Source organism: Nesoenas mayeri (genome assembly GCF_963082525.1).
Source record: "Nesoenas mayeri genome assembly, chromosome: 1".
NCBI classification, from domain to species: domain Eukaryota; kingdom Metazoa; phylum Chordata; class Aves; order Columbiformes; family Columbidae; genus Nesoenas; species Nesoenas mayeri.
This window is the reverse complement of record NC_137541.1, coordinates 113,389,078-113,408,510: the sequence shown is the minus strand read 5'-3', so window position 1 is coordinate 113,408,510 and position 19,433 is coordinate 113,389,078. Positions and strand designations below refer to the sequence as shown.

Below are 19,433 nucleotides of genomic sequence, written 5' to 3'. Positions count from 1 at the left end.
ACACGCTGTGTCTCACTTATGATGTGCTCAGATATTCTTCCTGTGGATGCTGACAAGATGGGGAGAAGAGGAACAGTCTGACCTCATCCTTTTGTGGCCTGGACATGCAACCAAGGATGGGCCAAGAAAAGAAAAAGCCAGAGCCAGGCACACCTTCCCTCAAGGACAGTTTGAAGCAGAACCCTATTTTAGATGCTCATACACCCTCTGGAGGAGGATCCTCTCTGTAGATTATGTGGGATGATTAGGGTGATTGGACCAAGTTGCATGCTTAAATCTAGAGAAAGCAATATTAGTTAATAAGCTATTCTCCCTTCTGGTCATCTGAGGCTCTCTGGAGAGATTAAGACCAGATATTTTATAGGCATAAATGAGTAATTCTAATTCCTCTTTATTACTTGGACTCCTACCATACATATATCAGTAATTAAAATCTTCTTCCTCTTCTCTTCTTTGTACTCTTAATATTACTTTTTATATAATTTGCTCTCCTTTCTTACACTTTCCTTTTGATGGCTCGGTATATCTTCTGAGTAGTCTAGTCCAGCTGACTCCAGTTAAGATTGATTTCATTTCTACTGAGGTGAAAGCTTCTAAGGTTGGAGAATTGACAGGGTTTGAGAATAAAGATCTGCAGAGCACAAATATTATGCATATGAGAAACAGAGGCAGCAAATACTTCCCTCATAAATCTGCTTGGGACCTCAGCCCAAAGAGAGTTCCCCAGATAAAAAGGACTGTTTGTTCTGTAGCTGAAGCTTTCCAAAATTGATAGTGATAACTGTTTGTGTTCTGAGTGTTACTTGTTATGTTGAACTACAGGGTGTCTCAAAAAGATGGACCCAATTTCAAAGATATAGTCATTTCAAAATGGGTCCATCTTTTTGAAATACCCTGCAGGAAGAAACAAGTCCAGACCTTCTTTGTGCTAGATGCACTCCAAAAAAGAGTAACCCGCATTCCACAGTGACTATGGCGTAAAAGAGATAGGAGAGAGCACAAACACAGTAAACAAGTCATATGTTTGTTCATATTCTAGAGCATGTTTTCATACAGAAGTGTTTCATGATATAGAAATACATTGAATGTAAACTGGATGCTGTTTTTTTTTTAAACAGCCACTTGCATATGTGAGGGCTTTGCATTAGTCATTATATTGACTGCTAATTTTCTGACTAGAAACTTATATCTTCCACTCTGGAAGCCAGAACCTGCTACTTCCTTCAGAATTTAGAGCAAGCAGATTTTTTTTTTTTTTTTGTCTGTTACTTTTCAGTCTGCAGATCAAATAAGCATACAGGCAGAAAAAAACACCACCACAATTCCAAAACCAACCAACCAACCAAAAGCCTTGCAACCTGTTCTAAAATATCTACAACATATTCCTTTTTGAAGTAAAAATAGGCTAAGAAACAAAAGAAAGAAGTTCTTCAATGGCTCACACTCAAAAGATTTTCTTTTTCCTTTTTTATCTTTTTTTTTTTTTCTTACTGACTTCAGAGGAGAATCAGAAGCTGCCTGTTTACTTCTGTTGTGATAAAGCTGTTGAAGATTTGTTTTTCATTTGTTGCTGACATGAAAGTAGGGGTTTTGTTTGGTTGGTTTTGGTTTGGGTTTTTTGCTTGCTTGTGCTTTTTATTTGTTTGTTTGTTTGTTTTCCATAACAGGAAGTGAATAATAAAAAGACTCAGAGGCAATATACCACCAGGGCAAAACCCCACGCTGTGCATTAGTGCTTGAAAGATTACCATCCCAGTTCTCTGCTCACATCAGTCCCAGATTCCCTAGAGCTCAGCACTTCTTCCCACACAGATAGATGTGATAGATTTGCAAATACTGGCAAGAGCACAGAGACATCTTGTTATGAGCCTAGTGAGCGGCTGAACTGAGCGACAGGCTTGGATTGCCTTTATTTCTTTTAGGTCAGCATTGGCAGGGAGTTAAAAACAGGGTGGAATAAAGGTTGAAATGTTTTCTGAATTTATGATCAAAATATCATCTGTCCTAGGTTTATGCTGTAAGCGCTCTGCCTGATGTTGACGTGTATTGGCAAACAACATGTGCCACTGGGATGTTTAAAAAGTCATAAGAGATTTGTAAATCAGTTCTGTGGCATGCTACCTATTTGTTATTTTCTTGTTTTATCTGTTAAGAGGAAAGGAGATGCTGTGTTAGATGATATACATGGCAATATGTTGTACTTTATTTTGTTGGGTATTTGGTGTTCTTATCATAGTAAATTACAGTGAGATGGAAGATTTGTTGCTCTGTGGAGCTTGTTAACATAAAATTCTCCTTTGATTTGGGGACCTTTCCTCTTGTGTAAATTATTCTGGCTACTGTATTATTTCTTTTCTCTTTCAAAAACGTAATTTTCCAATTGTGGCTTTTCCTCCTGCCACCCCCTGGCCCAACACTCTCTGTATTTCTATGTAGCCCTTTAATATGCTATAGAAGAGTTAGAGACCTGAGAACTTGGTTCCCATGTCCAGTCTAAGTTTTGACCATTATCTTCAACTCCTAACCTCCTTCTGGTTTAGCTTGCTGAGACAAAAAGCTTGACTGTCAAATTTGGATGTAGAAATCCATTTCTTTTCTAAGGTCACACTGACGTATGCTGAACCCAGTCTCCTAAATGGTCCCTGAACAGGCAGTTTATTGTTGGGCCCTGTTTTCAGATTGCTGCTGACCTCTTCGGCATTTTCTCCAACTCTGTATTGCTGTCACGCTCTTATTATTAGAAAGGATGTATTTTCAACTTTATCAATACTCAGATTTTGAAAGAACTTCTCAAGCAGGAAAATAAACAACCCCTGTATAAAGTGTTTGTTAATGGATGGCTGAAAATCACTCTAACCATTACTGTAAAGAAGAAAATTTTCTTTCATTTAACCCATTACTGATTGTGAAATAGTAAGGCAACATTAACAGGACTGCCAGCAATCATTCAAAAAAAAATATATTTTTATTGTTCCACATTTTCTACAGTTTCCAGCCTCTCTGTGACTTTGAAACTTGATCCTTTCCCCTCTTGTAACACAGGCACTGTTGTCTCAGAGCAGCGAGCAGTGCTGCTATGAGTCGGACCATGCTATGCACATTATCTAGAAAGAAGAGTGAGGCAGGTGGCCTCTGACTACCAGCATTTATTAGGTGTTATATTAATTACTTGACATAGATTTTGCACTGAGGCTGTGACTTGCTCTCTGTTGTTGAAGAGAACCAGAGCTTTTAATGCTGGTTCAGACAAAAAAAAAAATCTATAAACAGGGAAATGTAATGTGTCAAAATGATAAACCTCTTCCAGGTTATACATGGAATATAAATGTACACCATGCTGGCCGGTAGAGACTGAGAGATGCACATGAAACCTCTTTTCAGTAGAGCTGATATTTCTCAGTGTTACACAATTACAGCATTCATAACTGCTGAAAATAGTATTTGATTTTTAAGAGCCTCTCAATTTTCTTTGCAACCCCAAAACAAACAAACAAACCAACCTAAAAATCCAAAACCAACCAAAAACCACAGTAGTTTTGAACACTCACTTCTTACATTTCTCTCTGTGATGCAACAAATCTTGACCCTTTTCCCATTTGACTGGAGGAGTTTGAGTAGGAGGAAGGGAAAATGTTTCTAGGCTGAAGGTTTCTGCACTCTTGTGAATGGACCAACAGCTCTCTTTAAAACAGGAGTTTTGAACTCCCCCAGAAAGAAGAGGGCAAGCAAATCTGGATTTCCTGCATCTGGAAGATTGTTAAATTTGTAAGCCCTTGTAAATATTACCCCCAGACACTTCTCTGAGCCGTGTTTTAGAAGAACATATTGAGCAGCATTGCATTTCTTGCAGAGCCAGATCTGGGTATGCTCTGGTGGTCTCAAAGACATAGTTAGGGAGGATGAATAAGCCACATGAATGTTGTGGATTATGACTGGAGTTAGGTGTAAAACAGACTGCAGAGCTCTGTCAAGATAAAGGCCCTCTGGTCATATTCAGAAACAGATATTTAGGCACTTGGAAAGTTTTGAAGAAAAAGTTTAAGTCACCTTGAAATGAATAGAAGCCAGGAGGATCACAGTTCCAGCACTAGACATCTACCTTCCAGATAACTTTCACTTGTATTCTTTAAGTACATTACTGGGCCTCAGTTATTGACAGCATGTGCTATCAAGGGTGACCTTAAATATTTTAAAACAAAACTTTTGCACAATAAGCAGTTCCTTTCCTGAGTTTGCTCAGTCTCCTTCTCCCTCAAATAATCAAAATGCTGCTGCTGTCACAATGTTCTCTGCTCTGCTTCAGATTATTTTCTACATCAGTTCATGACTTGCAGTTCCTGTGGGCTGCAAATTAATCCTTAGGAGTCAGTTGGCGTGTACTGTACATCCAGGTTCCTCCGGGGTATTAATTTGACTATCGATGTAGAAAATGCCAGTGGCTGTACGGGTATATTATGCACTTCATTTTTGTGTTTGTTTTTCTGTATAATGATGAAATTTACTTATAAACTTGTAGTCACTATGACTAGACACTTTCACCTTTAAAACTGAAAAATAGCATTTTTCAGACTTTTAGAGTTAGATTTAAAACAATAATGAACAGTGTAGGAGTGAGTTTTTTTGAAATTACTTTTCAAATGAAGCCATGAATTAATAACATGATTCTTTGTGGCCTGTCTCTAAAGGTCATGTATGACCCTTATATATACAAAGTATATACTGTAGAAAGCAACCTTATAAAAATCTGGGTTTGAGTGAAGAGTGCCACGGTCCATTTCCGAGGTATTGTGTGAATGTCTGCTTTTCTTTCCCATATAAACTAAAGAGACCTGGGAATGAATGTAGGGGGAGAGCATAAGTCCAGGTCCCACATATGTGGGACCATCAGCTTTTGGGATTTGGGAGTGAAGGGATGTTCCTGCCATTAGGAAGGGGTAGGAACATGCAGCTTGTGTACAGTCCTGCCTCTGCTTCTTCTGGGGCGTTTCTGATCTGTGTATAGCAGCAGTACTGCATGGTTTTGTTGGGAGTGGAAAGGTCAATTGTAAGTCAATAGCTTTTTTTTTTTTTTTTTAAAGTAGCTACTGACTTGTCACAATCTGTGTTAGTATTTACACACTTAGTTTGGCACAGCACTATTTTTGGGTTTGTTTATTTTTTTTTTCCCCTGCTTGGAAGAGAAGTTACAATCCCCAAAGTCTCATCTGTGACACAACAGCCAAATACAGAAGGGTTACCACTCCTCTCCGAAAAAGGGAGGATCCTGTCTGGGGATGGGCTGGAGGTCATTTTCTGGGGAAGGGGACAATCTGGTTCATAGAGGTCTTGGAGGAGCCACACAAAGGGAGCAGCAAACATATTGATCCCACTCTGTAACGCTAAATGTTCTTTGGGAAGCTGTAATACATAATTTAAAACCATTGCACATGCCACCCTGGAAGCAGAGCCTTATATGTCGAGTGCATGGGCTGTCCTATTATGGGAAACCAACTTTGTTTTGAGGGAAGCACAGAGCATTGCTTCTGCGCAAGTCCTGGAATTTGAAACATTTAGGGGCCTCCAAAGAGCACTGGCATTAGTTACCATGCCGGCCGGGTGGAAGTGAGGATCCCGTCCTCTCCTCGCCCGGGACGCAGACCCTGCCGGCAGCCAGCCCGCAGCTGCATCCCACCGGGTGCTCTCTGCACCCTCCTCCACAGAGCTGCAGAGGTTTGTGCGGGGACACATCTGTCCTTCTGCAGGGACAAGCCTAATTCGTCAGAAGCTACTGGAGCAGCAAAGTTGGAATATACTTTGCCAAGAGATATTTTGCTGTTGTCTTCTTTTTCCTCTATTTTTTTTTTTTTTTTTGTGGAGAGATTTCATGTCTGCTCACATGCTTTGGTATGAGGAAGTGGAAGATGATTGTAAGTATGAACAGACTGACATAATTTCTCACAGTTTTCACTTTGACAGAGCAGCGTAGTGCTACGCAGCCCACTAACAGCATGCGTTTTAAAGTGTTTACTTTCAAAGTCTAAAGAAGGAGAGCACCAGGGGGGTTAAATAAAGAGATTTTTTTTGCCTCTGTTAGGGCGTAATATCCTGTACATTATATATAAAAGAAATACTTCAGAAACGGTACCCAGTTCTCCACTGAAGAAAAAGAAACCATTTCTTCCTGAGTTTTTAAAAAAGAAAGAATTGAGAAGACAGACCAATATATCTGAAAAAAAAAAACAAAAAACAAAAAACAACCCAAAACCACTTTTGTTGTTATATTAATTTGGCAACACATCAAAGGATTAATCATTTGCTTTGAACTTTAATGGCATATGCACTTTCGCTGCCTAATATTAACCTGGGCGATAAGAGAGCTCCGCTCTGGCCTCTGAACTGTCTGGTAACAACCGAATGAGGGGGTGTCATTTTTGCTCAGGGTGAGCAGCAGCTGGGCTCTCCCATGTGCTTCCCAGAAAAGAACAGGCATGTTTTCCAGACTTGCTCTTGTTTGTTAATTTAAAGCTATCGTTTCTGTGCAATGAGAAGAAAAATAGAGGATGCCAAGAGTCAGAGACTGAAGACAGCCAAGAATGAAAGAATGACAGAGAGTATTAAAATCCATCTACCATGCTCCCAGATCATCTTTCTTCTTCCTCCTCCACCCAGGTTCCCAAAACAGATTATGCTGGGGAGAAAAAAAGAGTGTCATTGTTATCCAGAATTAATCTATAGTCCCCGCCCTTGTTTTATAACCTGTTCTGTCTCTTCCATTTTTGGCTTAATCTTGTGTCTCTAAAATAGTAGAATTCCTGGTTTTCTCTGTTTTAATAATCATAACAGCCAAAGGAATACATGCACACTCTCATTTCCCCCATAACATATAATGGATTCTATGATCACTAGCTTCTGATGAAAATTCCTGAAAATAATGTTAGATTTTGTTGCATTTGACAGGAAAGAAGCTTAAAATGGAAAATTCCAGGGTGCAGGAATCCACAGTTTGCTTTCTCATTTTTTAAGATGAACTCAAATTGGGTTTTCTTGTGCAGTAAATAGAACTTAAATCAGGTATAAATTTTGCAGACAGTTTTGTACCACTAGGAGAGGTCCTGCAGTGATCAGTTCCTTTACTTACTGAACACAGTCTGGCAGTTCAAGAAGGGGTAGAATAATGAGATCATCATCATATATTAAATAATTAGGAGAAAGATTGATCCAATTCTGGAAATATTGGAGGTGGGGTTGGGAAGAAGAAATGTTGTGGGTTTCTCTTAAGGGGTTTTACTCCTTGTTGGCAAGAGGAAGTTGGCATGCTCTGGAGCAAACCACATAGTGCCCAACCTGTTCTCCCAGTCCTCTTTGCAGAGGAATAAGGAGGATTTATTGTCTTTATTATTCTATATACTCACTTTCCAGATAGTCATATTATCAGCCCTGACTGCTCACCCTCAGCCTTGAGGAGAAGACAGTGCTGCAAGAGAAGCTGAGCAGGTGCTTGCTAAGTAAGGGGGAAAGATCTTTGCTGCTTAGCGCAAAAGTTACAATTGCACTCTGAAGATGTAGCAGGTGAAAGAAAGAAAAAAGATAGCTGCGTTAGAGCTTTTGAAAAATATGAATAACAAACCAGAGTTGCATCTAGCAGATGAATAGCATTCATGACAAGGGCCGTTAAATCACTTGCTAAATTATGTCACGTAACTATGTTCATATCTAAAATGAAAGGGAGCTGCCCTAGCACTCCTTGGGAATTATTTAGCTCAATTGATTCTCTCACCTGTATCCTCACTCTTTTAAAGGGCACAGCATTTTTCTTGATATAATTTTGTATAATATTGTCAAGGTTTTTTATAGTTGTATTTCAATAAAAAAGGAAAAATCCATATCTGCACTTTGTGACTGTGTCCAAAATAATGCTCTCAAATTTATCCCCAGCCTTCATTCAGGACATGTCACTTCTCCTATTTGTTACCTGTGGTTGCTTTGCCTTTTTCTCTGTCCTGGATGAAAACTTTTTGCTCTTAATGGTGACAGTGGTTGCTTACGCCATTGCATTGTTTTTTAAATCCATCATTTATCTCTTCTTAAAAGTCCCTCTCCAGCCCTCCATGCACCTCTGCATTTATCTCTTCCCTTTTCTGCTTTATCCCATGCTGCAGCAGTAAGGCAGATTCTCCCTTCCCTGTTCTCTTCTCACTTCTGCTGAGAATGACCTTTATGAAAACATATTTATTCACCACTGAGGGCTTTACTTTCTTTCATGAGCTATTCAGTGTTTACTTCTGCCTGACTTAGACTGGAAGCTCCTTGGGGCAGTGACTGTCTCTTCCTAGATTTCTGCAAAGTCTTTGACAACGACACCTAAATAATAAAGTGGTGGAGCAATGAGATATCCTAAATTTCATTTTGTTTTAATTAAAATGAGATTACTGTGAACTTTATCTCAGAAGCCACCCTCCCTAGGGGAGTCAGTATCATATGCTGTATTTCTTCTTCTAGCAGATATAATCCTCCTTCTGCGTCCGTAGTCTGACATGGAACTAAATTCTGCTTGCAATTGCACAAAGCCATCCTCTTTCTCCACTTGGATTTGCACAAAGTAGTGACAAAAATAGAATTAATCATCAAAACAGAGCCAGTGCAGAAAATAAACTAATCTTGCCTGAAATTTCATGGCCACACGGTGTCTCTTACCGGTTATCATGGGTTTACTGTAGCAGGGGTCCATCTAGGTTCATGCTTTAGCTCAGGTCAGAAGTGCATTTCTGAAGCAAATTTCCAGATGTCTCTGCTTATTACCATGTATTGGTGTGCATTCCACAGCACACACCCAGCACCTCTTTGGGAGGAAGCTGAATTCGGAGATACGGTCTGGGTTTGGCTAATGGGCATAAACTCTCTGTGGAAGTGCTGGGTGCCAGGATCACACTGCAGCTCCTCCAAAACAACCCAGCTGATCATAGAATAATAGAATAGTTTGGTCTGGAGGGAACCTTTAAAGATCATCTAGTCCAACCCCCCTGCAATGAGCAGGGACATCTTCAACCAGATCAGGTTGCTCAGAGCCCCATCCAGTCTGGCCTGGAATGTCTTCAGGGATGGGGCATCTACCAACTCTCTGGGTAACCTGTGCCAGTGTCTCATTGTGCACACACACCTTCTGGGGAGTGCTGGGTTGGCAGGCCCAGAGCGGCTCCTGCTGAGCTGCCAGATTTGCTGCAGCCTTCGAGAACTCATTGAGATAGGAGGAGGATGGCAGCAAATTTCTTTGGATCTTGGATGTGAAGAACTACTTGTAAAGGCACTCCCCAGCTTGTGCAGGCGGATCCTTCATCCTGTCCACTCCTACCTTGTGTCTGATCTCTCACCCCTGGTCACCAGACAGCCCATGGCTATCACAGCTCTCTGGGGCTCTTTTCAGGATGGTTTTTGAGCAGGGAACCATAGAGAACAGTAGTCTGGCAGCACGTAGCATACAAAACTGGTGATCCTGTGGAAATTTACCCCTCACTTTTTTTTTTTCTTTTATTTTTCCAGAGGAAATTATTTAATTATGTTACTAATTGAATATAGTTACTGGTCAGACAGAGTTATTTATAGCTGAAGAGGTACCACGTTTGTAGAAAAAGGTTAACCCTTTACTAATACTGTGAAATTATTTGAGCCCCAGAATTGTCCAAGGGGTTAAGTATTTTTAAATGATTGCCAGAGGGTACAGGATTAAGCTTATATATTTTTGTCATGGATTACTGTTAGACAAAATCACACTGAACAGGATTGTGAACCAAGCTGCCTCGATTTGAAAAGGCTGACTTATTGATTTTCACAGTACATTTTCAATTAAATGTTACCCTAAAGCTTAATCATCATTTAGGAGGATAACCATTGTACTGTGTTATAGCTGACTGCTGGAAAAAGACTCCTCTATAAATTTAGCGGAACTTTATAGCATCATGTTGCTGTTGAGGAGGATGCACTTGTGGTAATACCATATCACTGTCAGGGGAAGCAGAACAGCACCAGGAATTTTAAATAATTGTGCCTTATCAAAGACTGAGCTTTGTGGAAAGCTGAAATAATGGTCAGCAGAGTGTAGCTTTGCAGCATGGATTGTGAGCTGGGCTGCATCAGGGAACATGATTCTTCCTCTTCCTGGGAAAACACACATGGGGCAAAGGAGGCGTTTGTTTGAGTTTGGAGTACTAACTGCAAAGACCACAGAGCTTTTGCTTCTAGGTTACATGCGACATGTGCAACAAATCGGAACATTTTTAATGATGTGTTTTGAAGGACAGATAGGTTGGATTTTAAGAAAGCCATAATCTTTCTTGGATCTGGTCACAAGTCCTATTTTAAGCTTTATGTATTATTTAGAGCATGAGGCTGATAATATTTGGGACGTTTCCTGATCCTTTCCCTCTGTAATTCTGTATTTCCTAAATAATCTGTATCCATATGATTATATTTTTATCAGTTGCATACAATCTTTTTCCTAAAGGCAAAATATAGTTCCTAAGTATTGCAAGTATATGAAGAATAAAGAAATAGTATTATGCAAACAAAAGCCTGTGTTCCTGTAATTTTGGATACAAGGTAACAGTTAAGATGGTATAATGACAAATACTCTATTTCTTAAATCAATATTAAAGGTTCATTATCTTCAGCAGAAAAAAAATAGCATCATTCTAATAATAAAAAAGACCTGGTTGTAAAAATTACCTCATGGAATACATTACAGTAGTAGGCTAGTCCTAATGGTGGTTTTGTTTTCTGCAGTATTTCCTACTAAGTATCCGAAGGGTTTGCAGGGGGCGGGGGGCGGGGAAGGCTTAAAAATAAGAAAAAGGAAAAAAAATGAGAAAACGTAAAACTCTTCTGTGTGTGGAGATGACATAAATGGGTACCCAAAATATCATATTTTTCTTACCTCGCCTTTGCTGAAAAATCTTGAAAAATCCCTGGAGACCTAGTAGGATTATGAGCACCACAGAGAGTTTTAGTTAAGCTAATCAAACCATTTGTGCCTTTTTGTTTTAACCATTTTATTTCTCTCGCTATCAGTAAACTCTGAGAAAGTTGTGGGTCTCCTGCTCTCCAGTGTCCCAGTTAAAACAGCAAACCCAGTATGTGATGTCCTTAATATACACTGTGCTGGATTAGAAATGTGGCACTGTCCTGCTGGACTCCTGATAACCTGTATTTCTTATAGGGTGTGGAAGTTTTTATCACTTGTGAAAAATCAATTACGCTGACTGCAGGAGCATGCCCATGAGTGTGGGATGCCCACAGGGAGCCTCCCTGTCTCGCTCCACCAGTCCTTGCCACGTTCTAAAATTGGCACCTGCCCACGTGGCTGAGCGTCTGCATGCATGCACGCTGGTTTTCAGAAGAAATTATCCACGGGTAAGGCTTTTAATTTTGTGTAGCACAGGGAATTGAAGGAATTTAAAGGGTGATTGGAATTTGACATTTCTGCCTTTTTATTCTGAAAGATACTTTGATTAGAGCGTTGGAAGGCTCAACTAAAGTAGGCGTTGCTGCTATTTCAGATATACAGAGTATGAGATTTGAAGGCAAGCCAAATCACAATGAGATGGAATAATGATGTCCTTGGTTTATTTTTCACTTGGTACATTCAGGTTTTGATTGGATTCTGAGTGAGGCAACATTTTTCTCTCCCAGAAAGCAATGCTGGTCCTTGGAGGCTTGCAGCCTGTTACCAAAGCAGAAATGTTTTCTTGTGAATGTCATGGAATGCAGTGGCAGGAGAGGGGGAGGAAAACCAAAAGGGTAGGAGGGGAGGAGGGAGGGAGGAAAATAAAGAAAAAAAGAGAAAGATTTCCTTCTTGGTCCTAACCAGGTACAAGCTTCTCATAAGAAACATTTTTGCAGTGAGACTTATTGCTACTTTGACCCAGCTAGCACTCTGCTGATGGTGTGTATATCAAAAGATTTGTAGAGAACTCTGAGGTCTCTGTCCATCTGTCTTTCTCCCTCCCAACACTCTTCCTGCTCTTGTCACATGCAAATCCTTCAATAGTTCCTTTCACCTTGCTCTCTAATTTGTGTTTTGTTTTGATTTTAACTACATTTTAAAGTTTTTATTTGGAAAGGACTGTTCATGAATTATTTCTCTCTGAACTAAGCTCAGAGCTTCCCAACTAATGCTGAGGTGGTGGAAAATTAATGCAGACATTGTATTTCCTAAAAGGTTAATAACGTTATATAGTTGGAGGCGCTGAAGAGAACCTTGTGAAGTTCCTGGATGATGGATGCAGTAAATAAGTGGATAGGAGCCCATGACACATTTTGATGCAAGTGACTGATGCTGAAGATGGGAGTAGCTGAGAAGATGTGTGCCCATTTCTTCAATACATGGAAAAATGCTGTTAGACATAAAGCTATCCTGTTGCATTCTTGGGCTTAGAAATTACGAGCCAGCTCCCAAACCCTTCCTGGCTGTGTAACCCATCCCTAAGCTGATCAGCTTGTAGGAAAGGAAAACATGAGGATGTCTGTTTGGGGCTGGGGAAAACGGGAAAGGATGGAGGTGCTCCTTGCTGCCTGGAGACCCAAGTGGGACCACCTCAGGGGCTGTGATCCTGCCCACCTTAAAAGGGAGTCATTAAAACTGCCTATAAAACACAAGGGGAAAAAGAAACCCTGAAGGTACCAGCCTCTGATGAACTGGTGGTGAATTTGTGGACATGATGTGTACAGCTTTATTAATTTAAACAAGTTTGGTTTACTCTTTGTTGTTGTTGTTTTCAGTGAAGACTGTTAGCAGACCAAAATGAATTAATGCTTTTCAGTAGATTTCAGGTGAACAACAATATTTCTTTCATTCATTTAACTTTATGTGCAGTCAACTCTCTCTTATCATGTGTTTTAGTACATATTTTAAGCTAGTTCTCTGCCCCACCCTTCCAAGCCTTGCAAGCAGTGCTGAAAATAGAAATCAGTACATTTTTACACCAAATTCTAAGGCCACATTTATAAATGCTTGGTCAGCTGATGGTTATTCACTCTCCAAAAATGCAGAAGATCCAGATTGAAGTGTTTGCTTTGCTTATACTCTCTGTTTACAGCGGAGAAAGTTTCAGTTGCATCAGATGTTGAATGGAAACCAAAGGTGAAGCCAAGTAACTTTTCACAAAAAGGAATTCTTGTTTTCTCGCCAACATGAGAACAATTCCTTTTATAGTAGCCTGTAAAGGACAAGCATGTTATAGGGTTGATTCTGACCCTTCTTTTCTTCCTAATAATTAAATAAATCAGTTCTGAAAGCTCCAACAAGAGTAAGGAAGGAAAATGAAGATGTGAAATAAATGGTGAATTTCAGAACCAGTTATCTAGCAGTAGAATGTGTAATACTTAATGAGAACAAAATCTTTATAAACAACAAGAAGAAATAATCAAATCAGATTTATTTTTCTTTTCTCCTATAGTTGTTTTAAGTTCCATGAAATCTACGTCCCTGCATACAGGATGGCTCCGTGATACTAGTCTAGGTTTAAAAGATGTTGCTTTGATCACGCCCCTATCTTTCTATAGAGCATATAAGTGGAGTTTGTACTGAAGTGTATCAGATTCCTCTATTAGAAGTAAAATATATCGCCAGTGAAGTGTTATTTCTCACATGATTACCTGATAGATATAAAGCTTTAGAGAATGTAAATTGGGGGACATTTTTGCTTTGGGAAAGGAAATCTGTTGGATTATGTAGTCCATCTCTATTTCCTGTCGAAAACAAGGCATGTCTATTCAGAATTGATTCAGAACTACTGCTATTTTTAGCACTGTTGCTAACTTAATAGTGCTTTTCAACTGTTACAGCTAAAAACCATAATTGGAAACATTTTATGTTTCAAAACAAACTGAATACGCTGAATGTTCACCCTTTTGTTTTGGAAGGGCAAGCCTATTTTTCTTAGGGAATAGCTGCTGAATTGTGAAGCCCAAACTCTTTCTACCCATGCCATTGTCAGTTCTTGTATTTTCTCTTTCGTCCTTTTGCTACTTTCCCTTTGCCCTCAGTCATGCATATCCATTGCTGTACTGCTTTAGCTATTTTATATAAGCCCTTTTCTCCTCCAAGAAGGCTTGCTAATTTTTGCATATTATCTTAAGCTGATTTAACAGTTGTTTTGCCAAGTCTTCCCAGCTGTTGCTACTGCTGAATTGATTCATATTGCTCTTGACATGTTGCAGGCAAATGTGAAACAAAGTTTACTTGACCAGTAATCTTCCCCTTAGCTGATGGGAGGATGTGGTTTGAACAAGGACTTGTTCCGAATGTCGCCATTTTTTTTCCCTAGATCTGCCTGCCACACGCATTTCTTATCTAGGAAATTCTTATTTAGAAAGCGAAAAAAGTCTTAGCTATAAATAGCAACTAAATATTTATTTATTTTTTTCCTGGTACAATAAGTCAGTCTGTGGAGGGTTTATTGACCAAATATAAGTTCCTAAGAGGTGTTGTGGCTGTCTTGGAGTGCTTCCAGAAAATGTTGCTCAGCCTTTAAACTGATGAAATTTCACAGACTCACAGACCAGCTGAATCTGAAAGGTGCCTCTGGAGATCATCTACTCTAATTCCCTGCTCAGAGCAGGGTCAGAGAGAGCAGGTTGCTCAGGGCAACATCAATTTGAGTTTTAAATATCTCCAAGGATGGAGACTCCACAACCTCTGTGGATATCCTGTTCCAGCATCAAAGTATCCTCACAGTGATTGTTTTATTTTTCTTCTGATGTCCCTATGGATTTCCTGTATTTCAATTTATGCCTGTTGTTTCTTGTCCTGTCAGTGGGCACCTGAGAGAAGAGTCTGTCTCTGTCTTCTCTATTCCCACCCATCAAGGATTTGTAGTTCTTGATAAGATCCCCCTGAGCCTTCTCAGCCCCAGGCTGAGCAATCTCAGGTCTCTCAGCCTTTCTTCATATAAAAGGTATCCAGTCACTTAATCATCTTTGTGTCCCTTTGATGGACTTGCTCCGGTATGTCTATGTTTCTCTTGTACTGGGGAGCCCAGCACTGGACTCAGGACTCCAGATTTGTCTGACCAGGGTTGAGCAGAGAGGAAGGATCACCTCCCTTGACCTGTTGGCTACTCTCTGCTTAATGCAGCCCAGGAGACCATTAGCCCTCTCTGCTGCAAGGGCAAATTTCTGGCTCATGCCAAACTTGGTGTCCAGCAGGACTTTTTTTGCAAAGCTGTTTTCCAACTGATTGGTCCCCAGCGTATATTGATTCATGAGGTGGTTCCTCCTTACATGTAGAATTTTGCACTTTACATTGTTGAACTGCATGAGGGTCCTGTCAGATCTCCAACTGAACTTTGTACAACTGGTCCCAACCTTTGAGCCCAGCAGTTCATCTAGTTTTCAATACACCTCACTGGTCACTTACCTAGTCCATACTTCAGTTTGTTTATGGGAAAGTTATGAGAGACAATGCTGAAAGCCTTGCTAAAGTCAGCACAAACAACATCCAACTCTCCCTCTCAGTCACTGAGCATCTTCATGAAAAGCTGTCAGGTTGGTCAGGCATCATTTCCCCTTTGTAAACCCATGCTGACTACTCCATCACCTTCTTGTCAGTCATATGCTGAGAAATAGTTTTGAGGATGATTTGGACATTTCCAAGATTTGCTTCATCACCTTCCTAGGTTATCCAGATCCTCCTTCGTGCCCTTCTTGAAAATAAGTGCCATTTTCATTCTTCCCAGTCCTCAGGAACCTTCCACAACTGCAAAGACCTTTCTTGAGTAATCAATAGTCACCTCGTGGTGACATCGACCAGCTCTCTGAGTGCTTTTCTTTGCCAGCAGCCTTTTGATTAGTGTGGCAGGTGGTTGGAAAGAGAGACTTGGGGTCTCTCATGTCTCTGTTGATGCTAGTTTTTTGCATGGCGCACACACACAAACATCAGAAGTGTCCATAGTTTCCTGTGTGCCCACATGATAAACTAGCCGCAAATCACTTTAGAGCTAGTGTGTAAGGATGTATTCATTTGAACTCTCTAGCTTTTCTGAGCATGCTTTTACTGTAAATCCCATCTAATTAAATTAATATTTAGTGTAGAATGTCCATTATTTGTTTAAAGTCTGCTCAAGTTCAAAATCCTTTAAATACATAACACCAAACCTGCAGTAATATCAGTGCATTTTTGACAGTTGTGTTAAAATTAAAAGTTAGCAAAGTGTCTCATGTGGTGTTGTAAATTACTTAATCCATATTCTCTAAAAACATGGTTATTATGTTGAAAACTCATTGGCAATTTACTCTGAGAGCAGAAATTCATAAGAAAGCCTGAAAGACCTTTAGTTTAAACAGGTATAAGCATGCTGAGATTTTAGTTCTGATGTCTTTCATTTTAAAAAGAAATCAAAGTAAGTCCTGTAGAATGTTTGTCGCCTTCCAAATGAATGCAGTGTGCAGTCAGTCTCTCTCACAGAAGCAGCATCATTAACTTTGCCATTGTAATCTTTTAGATGTAGATAAATTCTGTTTGTTGCATCTTTCTCCTTATCTGGCTTATCTAATTTTCATTATCATCTTCTGTTATGATGACAACTTCAGTATGCTTCCCAATTATTTTAGACTAGCAACAAACAAATAAGAAATTTGAATTATTTTTCTAGACCATATTTGCTTATGCCACCAAAGTTATAAGCCCTATTTTTAATTGTAGTTTCACTTTTTGAAATGCAGCAAACAAAGAATGAGCTGCTTCTTAGATTATTGAACAGCATATTCTGCAACTACATGTATTTGTAGAGCACCTAATGCTGTCTGCCTGATAACATGATCTTCTCAAAGTCAGTCTCTTTGACATTATTTTACTTGGAATTTTTTAAAAATTAAGCTTCAGATGATTGAAGTGAGATATTTGAAATGTAGACTTTTAATCAGAAGTCATTCAGTCCCATTCTAGTGGGAAGGGCTCCCAGTTGGGAACCTATTGGAAACCTAAGGACTCTTGATTTCGAAAGTTATAAGATGTACTTCAATGTAACAGCTCTTCATTAAGACAGAGAATATTTTTGAGCCAGAAAGCAAATGTACTCTGTGTGTCAGAGCTTCCAGGATTCCTTAAATTAATCCCACTTCTATGAAAGTTATATTATATTTCAGCTTTGCAGCATATGAATTTGCATTCTGTCTATTTTATTTTATTGTAACCCTTTGTATTCTAATTTGAATCCTCTTTAGCCTATTTCTTGGACTACAGCTATACCCATAGCTGTGGCCATTCATGGGAAGTTGCTTTTGAACATCCATTACTTCTTTCTCACACAGCAACAGTACAACCCTCTGCAATTGTTTGAGGCCTTTTCATAATAAACACCAGAGATTATTTTTGTCTAAAATGATGCAATTCTGTATTTTCTGTGCATTAAAAATCCCAGGATTTTTTTTTTTATTATTATAATTTTTATTTTCATGGGGTTTTTTTGTGAGAACACTTTCCTGGGGAGTTGTTGTACCTGAGTTCAGAATATATTATACTAAGATTTTCCAGTGTGCTCCCTATTCTGCGTAGTCCACAGCATGCAATTTGAAATAAAAATGAATGTGTCAACAGTTTACTTTGTAGATATGTAATATTGTCATGGGTCTACAAACATTAATTGGATATTAATTGCCAATATGCTCTGCAAAATTCCGAGGCCCAGATGGGATTATGAATTTGTAATCATCGTAAGAAAAACCTAGTTATTTTTTAGTTTATGAACTTGAATACTGAAATTAGGTTGGCAGAAGAGAGCAAGAACGTATTTTCTGTATTAAGAGAGAAGCCATTGCTGTGGTCAGGGCTGAACTGGAAACAATCAAAGATGTTTCTAGAAGAGGAGAGTCCTAGAGGTGAGTTTATGAAGCTTCAAGCACCTTTTATGATGGTAGTGAGAGTTATTAGCTATTACAGAAGTTCTCAAAAGATCTAGTTATTCTGAAGCATGTCACAGAGTCCTTGATAACACGATAGGGAAGGGAATTAAAAGAAAATATTGTAATAATCCCAGCATTAATTCACTAACAAGATGTATATCGGCTCCTGCACTCATGTATCAGTTAGAGACAGTGTCTCTAAAGGGGCATATACGAGAGAAAAAAGGAAAATAACAGAAAGTTGGTTCATGACAGCATACAGTTGACTCCACTGTAATTCAAATGCATTCATAATCTAACTCTCACATAATCTATGTTGAATGAATGTATAAATCATTATAATTATCATTATAATTATTATTGATATAGAAGAACAACTGAAAGTACTATTTGTGGGAAATCGTATGCACACTTCAATTAAGCTACAATGTAAATGCAATTTAAAATGTAACTGCAGATTAAGTGTAGCACTCAAGCTTGACTTCATGCCGAGAAACCCTCTTATGGGGCCCTAACTATTAACAATATTGTTATCATTTTTAACAGACAAAAAATGTCAGTGTTGTAAGCTCATCAGAATTGTACCAGGAAATCAGTGAATCTACCGTTTCTGGGACTAACACAGTTAGTACCCTGTGTTTCTTTACGTTTTCTCACCGAGCCTTTCTGCCACCAGATTTCTCTATGCAGGCAGAGTTGCTGACAGGACAGGAGCTAGCTGGCAATACACTCTAAACACTAGCAGGGCAACTATATGTACCTAGAGCTCCTCTTTTTATGATCGTTTGTTCATCAATTCACATCTTGTCGTGCTTATAGTAAAATAAATATATTTATATATTTCCAAAACAATCACAATAATTTGTTTTTATGATAGGGCTATTAATGTGAACAGTGAATGTCTGAAGAGTAGGGTGCTGTTGGAGACCATAAGAACTGAAGGAAAAGCAGAAACAGGAAGGCTGTATGAAGCCACACAGGGATGTGGGGTAGAGGGAGGGCAGCAAAGAGCCAGAACAGAGCCAGAGGATTCAAGGAAGGAGCAGAGATGTGCAGCAGCCATGGAGCTATTCCACCATAATGCATGCCTGCGAGGAGTTTGCACAAGAATGGAAGGTATAGAAAACCCTATAGAAATACAACTAGGAAATATGAGGGCTTATTTTAATACTTATTTTTGTCACTATGTCTTCTCACACTGGTTGGCAGATAGGTTTGCAAGACGTTGCTGCTGGAGTTACAGCTTCCACAAAGTGAGTGTGATAATAGGGGTGAGCAAACACAGGTTTCTCACTCAGACCCCATTCAGGTTCTCCTCCCCTTCTCTCTGTAACAGGCCTTCTACATATCACTTCAGTATGACTCCCTGTAATCTAAATCATTTTCTTCTGTATGTAGAGTAAACCACATGTTTGGTTGGTGCAGCATGGCATAAATTATATGGTATACATAAATAGTTACAAGTCTAATTCATCACAGTGTAAGTTTATTTAGATCTCACTTGTAATATGCCTAGTGTCTATTTCTTTTTCACACCTAATTGGAACACCAATATTATACTT

The 19,433-nt window shown here is 39.2% G+C and overlaps 1 protein-coding gene across 5 annotated transcripts in view; it reads left to right on the top strand.

Moving 5' to 3' along the window:
• DMD (dystrophin) overlaps positions 1-19,433 on the top strand; it is a gene marked incomplete at both ends in the record, with an annotated part of 1,256,016 nt that overhangs the window by 170,105 nt on the left and 1,066,478 nt on the right. Inside the window, one exon of one of the 5 annotated variants that reach the window (XM_080362522.1) lies at positions 4,761-5,906. The exons of the other annotated variants lie outside the window; for them this stretch is intronic. Within the exon in view, the coding sequence (XP_080218648.1) occupies positions 5,864-5,906 (43 nt within the window). Of the gene's footprint in view, positions 1-4,760; positions 5,907-19,433 lie in introns of those variants that run through there. 5 annotated transcript variants of the gene reach the window in all.